The following is a 10,264-nucleotide window of genomic DNA, read 5'->3' on the forward strand; positions in this document are numbered from 1 at the left end:
GACTGACGAGAGAGTCCGAGGCAAGGGTAAGAGACTAAGAGCAGCTGGTCTCCCTTGGTGTCGGTTGTGGTGGCGATCAGATTCAGTTGGCATCAAATTGATTTATTAACTGTAAGCAAAAACATGAATACCTGCTCAAGAGCTGCTTTGGCGAAGTTTGCAATTGTAACTATAATTGCAATTTTATGCGGCCTTGGGTTGGGGATGGGTGCGGCGGAGACACAGAAGGCAACGATATTTGACATCAGCCACAGATACGTGGCGGAGATGCCATCGTGGGAGTCATCGGAGGGAGTGGGGCAGTTTGTGTGGCTTCAGCAGAGCATGAAGAACGGGTCCCTCTCCAACGGCTCCCTTATGAAGCTCCCCACTCACACTGGCACCCACGTCGACGCTCCAGGTCACGTCTTCGATCACTACTTCCATGCTGGCTTTGACGTCGACACTCTCGATCTACACCTTCTCAATGGCCCTGCTCTCTTGCTTGATGTTCCCAGGGATCAAAACATCACCGGTACCAACTCACTCTGCCTTCTCATTCACCCGTTTTTCCATTTCCGTTCCTGACTCCCTTCTTCCTTCCCTTTCAGCTCAAGTTATGAAGTCATTAAATATACCACGCGGTGTACGTCGTGTGCTCTTCCGTACATTAAATACCGACAGGTATCTATCTAACGTATGCTGTGATGTACACCAAAGTCACACCCAATATGTATTTATACCTGCGTTATTTAATACCTGTATTTGTGTGTATTTAATACATGATGACTGATTTGGTTAATTTTTGGTATGTACATAGCATTTTTTATTTCCATTATTGTAACTGGTGCACATAATGGCTTGGGTCTCGTATCAAATGAACAAGTCTCTCTTGTTTGGTATTGTACGATCTTTATGATAAAGGGGCTATCCAGTAGGGGCATATGCTTGATTAGAACTGGACTTGTTTCAACCTCGATCATCAAAGCAACCAATTTCTTTTTTACTGTCTCCAAAAATCATAAAAGTGGAACTAAAACTTCTTAAATTATAGGAGGCTTATGTTTCAGAAGGAGTTCGACACAAGCTATGTCGGATTCATGGTGGATGGAGCAACTTGGCTTGTGGAGAACACGGACATCAAACTTGTTGGTATGGTGTTAAATATAGATTTGGGGTTTTATCACCAAGGATCCTTTTTTTTATTATTCTTATTTTTATATATATTTTTTTTACATACATGACAAGCAAGGAGATATCATTTCCTAATTTTAGTTGCAGCAGGCATTTGTGTACCACAATTAATGGCAATGGTGAACTTAACCTGCTCTAATCTTATGTATTAAAGAGGCATCTGAATTCTAAGGATATACCAAGTGGATACTGCCTACGAGAATTTTAGGATACAAAGTAGTTGTACAAGATTACTATCTTGATATTTGCCTTTATGCTGTACCAATTGGCATCTTCAGTGCATTTTTAGAGCTTTGTCTCAATTGAGGCTACTCTTTTCAAACATGTATGATTTTTTACTTTTTTTGCATAAATGCCATTACAGTGACACATCTTTCTATGATGCCATGTAGGAATTGACTATCTATCTGTTGCTGCATTTGATCACTTGATCCCATCTCACCTGGTTTTTCTAGAAGGCAGGGTAAGAGAAGTCCTGTCTTATTATTGTTTGAGCAATGACATGTGTTAGTTTTATTATTAGTTTATTGTCCCACCTTAGTTCTTTACAGCTTATCAGGTATCAGTAATTGGTTGTACTCAGATTGAACCTACAATGTGGATGTAGCAATTGAATTTTTTATTTTTATTTTTTAATTTTTTCATTATTGCCGAAGTATACTTTCCTGAATTTTAACTTCTGTCCTTGCCTCCACAACAATTCCAATTAACTGTTGATCCGAACTTTCGTCAAGCATTGTTATGAGATACTAATTTTTTGCTCCATACATATTTCACTGTTTAATTTGAAAGACTGCTCAGTGTTGTGATCAGATTAGTTTGTGCATTTGGCATTTCCCTGTATGAACAAAGATCAATATTCTTTATCTTTTGGTGGAACAAGAACTAACAGTTTAAATTGCCTTAGGAAATCATTCTGGTGGAAGGCCTGAAACTTGATGATGTCCCTGCTGGAATATATTCACTGCATTGCTTACCGCTTAGGTTGGCTGGTGCTGAGGGATCACCAATACGGTGCATTCTGATCAAATAATATGGTACATGTGAATTTGAGATGATGAAACCTGTTTATTGAATTCTAACGAAAGAATTGCATTCTTCTCATAACTTCTGAGTCAATGGCTGATTCATGGTCAAAACTGCTGCAGGTAACAGTGCATACTGCATACCCAAATGCCAGGAGATGTTGATCATTTTTGGTGTATGTTTGGAGTACGATGGGTGCAGCAACTTTAGTAGCATTACATCAATTGTAGTTTTCTTAGACATGAGTAGGTTCAAAATGCAATAAAGGCTCAGAAATGTCTATATTGAGAAAAATAGTATTAACGATTTGTGTCAAGGTGTTAACAATCTTATTTGGCTTTAATATATAGAAACATGCAATGGCAATCCTTGTACAGTTCCGCTGGAGATCTTGATACCAAATAATTGGTGGCCAATGCTTAGTGGTGAGGTGAAACGACAATTACCTAGAACATAGTGCTAGCTTTGTGTTGTTATTTATTTATTTGTAAAAAGTTTCTTGCAACCATTAAACCTTACACTAATCTCTTTCAATGGCATTATTGTTCTTCTTGGGAGTAAGATGGTTCCTTTTTATACTTCTGAATCCGCTAGAAACCATTAATTTTATGCAGAATTAACGGTAGAATGTATTCCGTTGGTTACATGACATCTTGATCTTGTCATGGACACCAAGTTTTACGTACCTGATATTAGAGCTAAGGAATTTTAAAAGAAAGTCAGTTTATAGTTTAACATAGAAAATATTTATTTATTTTTTTAAAATTTAGATCTACTTTGTTTTTATTATCTATAAGTATCGTATGATTATTTCTATAAATGAAATGTTTTTTTTTTTTTAAATTTAGATCTACTTTGTTTTTATTATCTATAAGTATCGTATGATTATTTCTATAAATGAAATGTTTTTTTTTTTCTGTCAAATAAAATAAACCGAATTCAAATTCGCTAACTCATGGTTAGACTTGCAAGTTTGATCGAGTCTATTTAAAAACGAGCTTGAAATCAAGTCAATTTGATTCTACTATTTAAAAACGTAAAATTATATGATTCTACGGATTAATTTGAGAGTTTGACAATCATGCTAATATTTAGATATAAAATACCAGAAAGGAACTCAGTATTTGGAATCATTGATGTGCTAATTGTATATAATCTCGGTTGGGTTTCTCATTATTTCCCAATTGGATGAGTTTCAAGTGACGATGAGGATAGAAGGCTTGGTTACAAAATATTACCAACAAAATCCATGATTCCAAATAAGTTGTAAAAAAAAATGGAAAGAATTGTAATAGTTGGGAAATGATCTTGGAGATGAAATTAATTAGTTCTAACTTCTAATTGTCAACAGACTAAGAAAAACAATTCATTCTTTGTCATGTATTTTGTCATATATATATTTTTTCGTATTTATATTATTATATATCCATCACAAGGTCTGCATTTGCTGACAAATTCAACAAATTACAAAAGCGACTAATTTGCATCTTAGATTTTGGCCGTAACCTGCTCCTTCATTTCGAGTAAAGCATCTTCAAAGCACTTGGCAAGAAACTCTGGGTCGGGAATAATGTCTTTGGCTACCTGAACTTGCATGTCTGCCCGTCCGGCATAGCTCACCATATTCAAAATGAGTGCCTGCATTATACCAATAGAAATATCAACCATTCACAAACACAACATTAACAAAAGAAAGATACTATTCACATACTAAACACTCTTGACACTCGTATAAAAACACGATTGTTACTAATTAATTGTGTATTTAAATTATTTTTTAAAGAAAAAAATGTGTGTTTGAATGTTAAGAAAACATTGGTGTCAAACAGTGTTTATTATAAGGTGGAAACTTAAGTACAATCAAGAAGTTGATAACTGAGAGCTGTTAGATGAAAATTTAGTCAAATTATTTAAATCATTTAACAACTTCACGTGAAGTTGAAGAGTTTAGAGGGCCGTACATGAGGCAAGGCAGAATTATTTGCCCGCAAGTATGTTACTGGATTTTCTACCATCATGATATCTTCTTGCGGTCCGACCACGTTTGAGATTGTGAAGGTAGTGTTACAGAGAATCCGGTAATTTAGCCAGCTAGCAAACTGCATTGTATAAACAGCAAACAGTAGTACATGATAGCTGTCCCTGTAATGAGCACAAGTAGCAAAAAGTAGACAAAGGGGGAGAATTAATTAACCTTTGGACCAAGAGTTGACATTACTAAATCTCCAACTTTGTATGAGAAATGGGCCTCCAAAGACTGTTTCTTTCGGTCGATCATTGCTTTAGCTCTCTTGAGATATGCTAGAGGATCTGAATTGTTGCTTCTGTGATAATATACAGGCAGGAGAAGCATACCGAATTTGTTACCCCACCTTGCTCCTGAATTGCTTTTCATCAGATTGGATAGTTCCTGATCATTTTGATCCACCCACAATATTATTATAGCCTGAGTAGCAGCAACTAAATAAAGTGAAATTGGGCAGAGTAGCTAAACCTGCAGTCCTGGCTGTTTTCTCAGATTAACCATAGCTAAACCTGTTAGCTGAATCCCCTCTTGCACCCCTTACAGAAAGGAACTTTTTAATTAGTTGTCATTGTGTACAAGTGTACCTTTGATTGTTGTTGGATTCTATCTCCAAGATAAGAATACAAAAATAGAAAGAAGATAGGTTTTAGAGAGATTCTAGTTTCTTTCATGAGATTCTATTTTTTATTTACTATCCCTATCTCTATAACCAAATGAAGTTCTATCTGGAATGTCTGTGTATTTCTATCTAAAAGCAGTGGAATATGAAAAGGAAACATGTTGAAAATATTGGTTTAAACAATTATACAAATGACTTGTACCATTGGGTGCTCGGAAATCCAAATATCTTGATATCCCAGATGATATAACAGCAAATAGAACATCATTTATGGTCTGCAAAACAGCAAGTGCTCGAAATATTATATCTGAATGTTCATAGTGGTCATATACATAATAAATTTATGGTTCATTGGTTATTATGGGTGTTGACAAACACTGCATTATCGTATATTCCCAGTCCCCTGTTCAAATCATTCATCCAATAGTAAAATCTTTAAGTCTGCACATTTCTTAAAATTTGTGTACAATATAATTAAGATTTAAAATTTAAACTTTAAAATTTAAAAAAGGTTGCACTTCTTAACTTTTCCAAAACACATTAGCATTTACTAATTTTTTATCACAAAATTTTTAAATTAGAGAGATCTAATCTAAACAAGGATTATAATAAAAACTTGATTGAAAATGTTTAAACAACACATACTAGATTAGCATTTTTTGTATAATATAATAATTTGATTAAAGATTTTTAAATTATAAAAAATAGAATTAAATTATAGAGAACTTCATAATAATATTTGGTTTTTTTTATTTTTTTTTGCAAATTGTAATGGCTTGCTTATAAATTTTAAAAATTGTAAAAAATTAATAAAATTATAGAATTGTTCATAATAATTAGACCTATTAACTAATATCTAAACCAGGAATCAGTAAAATGATAATAACTATAAAATGATCAGTTTCTGCTTATTCTAAGTTTTTAAAAAAGTTGCTTGAACTTCAGTACTTGTAAGCTATTTCCTAGCTTAGAGTTAACAGCTTTCAAGTATAATCCACCTTCATATTTTATCCAAACATGTTTAATCTTTAGTCAAACCGAGAAACAATTTTATAAGTTGGTTTAATTTTTCGATAAATTTTCGTTTTCCGAAAAAGAATTATTTTGTTGCTGTCATGCCTAAACTTTGGCGGCGGGGCAGAGTCAAATAATCAACACAGGTAATGTAATTCAAAATTATTATGGGCCATAAAAATTCAGCCATTATATTTTTATATATAAAATAAAGTGAAAACTCAGGTGAAATCGACTTCACATCAAGTTGATATCTAAGAGTCGTTAAATGAAAATTTAGTCAATCAAATTATCTAGCGACTCTCAAGTATCAATTTCATGTGAAGTCAACTACACTTGAATTTTTACCATAAAATAAATATATATTATTTTTTAATTTTAAAAATTAATATTTTTTAATAAATTCTAATTAATATTTGACTTTCAACATTCTATTGCATTTGAATTTTTGTTTGAACTTATATAAAAAAAATATTAATATTAACTAATAACTTAAAATAATGAAATATGTTAGTTTTACAATACTATTATTTTATCTTCACACATATTATACTATAAACAACGATAGATTAAAGACGAGATAGATTCATAAGTAATTTTATATAAATATTTATTATTAAATTTTTTTAAAATTTAATTAAATTATTTATTCAAACTGAACTTTAAGACTAGTTAAAGGACTATTTTTTAATAGAAAACTCATATAGTTGAATCTTGAATGTAATTATTTAATCGATCCCATATCTTTGGGACAAGTCCGCAAAAGTGTTTGTTTCAAAAATTGGGGAAGCATGGCATGTGATTGGGCTTCTATATTTAGATAAATGATTTTAACAACTTATCGGCTATTACAATTGGGTAGTTTTCAATAAGAAGCATATGTAGCAATTAATATGGATTTCTTTTTGGGTGTCTAAAGCAATTAATATGGATTAATTGTGTTATATTAGTAGTTTGAAGGATATAAAAGAAAGGAAAGGAAATAATTATTATTTAATTTTACCGCAGTGGGAACAGCCGTCTTGACGGTCTTCATGTCTTGGAGGGAAAAGGAGGCAGTAGCAATCTTCCTGGGCCACAACTCAACGCCGGCGCCGCCGCTGAGCGGAGTTTTGCGGTCACGAACACACAGACACCGCAGGATGAACTCTAGGGCAAAGACCAAGCAAAACCAGAAGGTAACCGCAAGATTCCAAAGAATATTCGGCCAGGTGGTGTTGCGAGAGCGAGAGGAGGAAGAAGAAGAAGAAGAAGAAGAAGAAGAAGAGGCTATGGTGGGGACAGAGTGTGGATCGTGGAGCTTCCTACAGCAGGCGAGGAGCATAGACATCAAGGAGATGCCGTCGCCAAGGGAGTGGTGGATTCGGAAGATGGCGCAATTGTGAGCCATCAGGATGTGGAGTTCCCACAAGGGTTTCTCCATGCTGAGTCCCTCCGTTGACAAATCGGCAAGATAGGAGTTGACGGCTGAGTCGTGGTCGGCGTCGGAGAGAGGGCGGTCGATGATGAGGACGTGGCGCTCGATGTCAACTTGGGTGGGGCGCCAGTGCTCCCTGCCGCGGTGGTCGCGGACTAAGAGACTGGTGAACCGCGGGTGTTGGAGCATGGCGGACTTCCGGAGCTCAGATTTGACGGAGTCGATGTCGAAAGGGTTCTTGGTTCCAACTACGCAGTGGATTATTTGCCTCATCTCCGGTTGCGCGAACAGCCTCCCCGCCGGTGTTAGAGGTTCATCCTCCCATTCATTACTACTCTCTCTTCCCATCTCTCTCTTCCCTGCTCCTCTTCTGTTCTCTTGTTCCTTTGACCTTTAATATCTCTCTAGTCTTTACCTTGCAGATAACCATGCTAATAATAAATAACAATTCATATATATACATGATATTATTTTTGAGCAACAAATTAAAAAATTAAATTTTAGCAAAAAATTCGACTCACAGCATAATTATTAACAACACTTTTTGAGGTCGACAAGAGTTAGCTAGAGTCAAAGAAAAAAAAAATTAAGGTCGAACTAGAAATGTACAAATAACACATGGGAAATAGATTTGAGATAATTAAACTTGTAGAATAAATAAAATAAAATAAAAATGTGAGTAAGAGATCAATAACTATTTATTATAGTATAGTTTTATTTTTCTATAAATAAAAAAGTCAAAGAATTTCAAATGAACTTTTATTTAACACTTTAAATTATACTAAATTTTTACAAATTTTCAGTCACATTGACATTGAAAAAAATCGTAGAATACTAGTACACGAGTGTTTGAAGTCAATTTATTTTGTTATTTTCTTTGGAGCATTATCTTTTTCTTATTTCTTTATTTTTAATTTTGTCTTATTTTCAATTTTCTTCTTTGTTTATTAGTCTTTTGTCTAATTTTATTTATTTATTACATCTTTATTTAAAAATATTTTGGTAGCATTCTTTAAATTTCTTTTGATATAAAGTTTTGATTCATTTGTATTCACATAATTATATTGTTTGTAAAACTAGTTTCGACATTACAATTATTAACTCCCAATTCGAACTTATTTTTTAAAAGGAGACGTATCTACTTTTTAAATTGAGATCTTGGATAGAAATTTGATTAACCTCTCGTGTGTTAAAATTAAACCAAAATCAAACGAACGAATTAGCATATTCGATGGAGTCTTAGGTTAAATTGTTATCAAATTTTGCATGCAATTATAAAGTGAAAAGTTAATAAATATATCTGATAGAACTTACATTTCGACTGATACGTCAAATAATAACACTGGACAAACTAAAAAAAAATATCACGAGAGGTTTAGAGGCTGAATCAACCTCTATAATAGTCAATGTGAATAGAAGAATAATTCCCATAGTTGTTACAAAAGGAATTCCCTCGACTACCTTTACTACATGGGATATGTATAGGTTACAATTGAATTATTCTGCATTTTTTGAAAATTAAAATATTGTAGATTGTGGAGGAGGAGCAACAATAAGATATAACCCTTTGTCTCCTCGAAGATGCCCTCCAATGAATACACAAAGTGGTTACAACGTGATTATAATCCTAATGTATTTAATTACAATGCTTATTATCACTTGATGACTAATCCTCTATATTTAGAGTAAGTACCCTTGTCTATATAGTCTAATATTGTATTTACTCAAATAAAATTTCATGTTCTTTTGTTAGTTTGAAATCTAAAACAACCGTTAAAATAAGATAAATATATAATTGAATGTTATTGACTAATTCATGTAAAATAATAAAATAAAATTTATCTAAAATCTCTACTTGGTACAATCAATTTTTTTCAAAGACAAATCTTTGGTACATGTCCAAAAAAAAAAAACCATAATATCGTTCAAATATTTATTAAGTGCTTCATATTAATGGTGATAATAAAATGAATTTTTATTCTACCTTATCTTATTCCACCTAATAATAACCTATATAAAATCCGGCTTGCTCTTAACCATATGTATTTGCCCTGTCTTATAATTATTAAAATTTAACAACTAAAATTAAATTTCAAAATTTATATAACTATAATCATATATTTATAAATTACGAACTGTATGTGGACATTCAGTTCATCACGGGGTGAATTGGCACAAATAAAAAAAATACAATACTTGTATTTAAAGTAAGAATATCTTTTTTTTAGAAAATAATAAATTTTTTTATTTATTCTAAAAAAATCTTAGATTTTATATTACAAAAATGTTCAATAATAAAAAAATTAACCAAAAACAATAAAAAGTTACTTTATTTAATATTTATTAATTATTATTAAAATTAATAATATTAAATAAACAAATTTTAACTTTTTTTTCTCTTTAATATTACAATTATATTAAATAATGGTTAGAATTTATTGTTTAATTAATTATTCCTGATTAGTTAAGTTACATTAAACAGGAAACATAATATAATTGACCAGTAAAATAAATGACAAATAAGGCAAATAAATAATTAATGTTGTTGCCTTAACTAAAGTATTTTTATATTATGTACAATTTCAATTCTTATCATTATTGTACCGTTACAAAAATATTATTAAATTCTTATTATTTTCTATTATTCTTTGTTGAATTGTTTTTTTTTTAAATTCTTATGACTTGAATTATTTTCTTGCCTTGTATGTTTATCATTTATTTTAAAAAATTAATAAAGTTTTGTTTTTTTTTTTTTATTTACAAGAGATATATTGTAGTTATAGTAGTTGCTAAATTCATTTTTAGTAGGTGCAAGGAGTTAGGAAACTTTGTTTTCTTTATTTCTTTTAAAGTAACTTTTTGTTGGGTTCAAATTATTTAGTGTTTTTTAACATTTTTTTTTGAGACATCATAGAACTTTATAAGTAAAATTACATAAATAATAAAATTACATCATTTTAAAATTAGAATATATTAACTGATATATTTT

General features: G+C 31.7%; 2 protein-coding genes across 2 annotated transcripts; one reads left to right on the forward strand and one right to left on the reverse strand.

Annotated features, from left to right (window-relative positions):
* Positions 1-4: 4 nt before the first annotated feature.
* LOC107488688 (cyclase-like protein 2) lies at positions 5-2,628 on the forward strand. Its single transcript, XM_016109461.3, has 6 exons — positions 5-514; positions 591-663; positions 1,034-1,131; positions 1,566-1,636; positions 2,081-2,210; positions 2,322-2,628. Exons 1-5 carry the CDS (start codon positions 124-126, stop codon positions 2,204-2,206), a joined length of 759 nt encoding a protein of 252 aa, XP_015964947.1. The 5' UTR covers positions 5-123; the 3' UTR covers positions 2,207-2,210; positions 2,322-2,628.
* Positions 2,629-3,552: 924 nt separating this feature from the next.
* Positions 3,553-7,703, reverse strand: LOC107488687 (wax ester synthase/diacylglycerol acyltransferase 5). Its single transcript, XM_016109460.3, has 6 exons — positions 6,862-7,703; positions 5,047-5,119; positions 4,694-4,761; positions 4,394-4,609; positions 4,161-4,298; positions 3,553-3,837 (listed from the first exon to the last, which is right to left on the reverse strand). The coding sequence occupies exons 1-6, from the start codon at positions 7,621-7,623 to the stop codon at positions 3,688-3,690; spliced, it is 1,407 nt and encodes a 468-aa protein (XP_015964946.1). The 5' UTR covers positions 7,624-7,703; the 3' UTR covers positions 3,553-3,687.
* Positions 7,704-10,264: the final 2,561 nt, after the last annotated feature.

This window comes from Arachis duranensis, chromosome 5 (genome assembly GCF_000817695.3).
Source record: "Arachis duranensis cultivar V14167 chromosome 5, aradu.V14167.gnm2.J7QH, whole genome shotgun sequence".
In the NCBI taxonomy this organism is placed as follows: Eukaryota; Viridiplantae; Streptophyta; class Magnoliopsida; order Fabales; family Fabaceae; genus Arachis; species Arachis duranensis.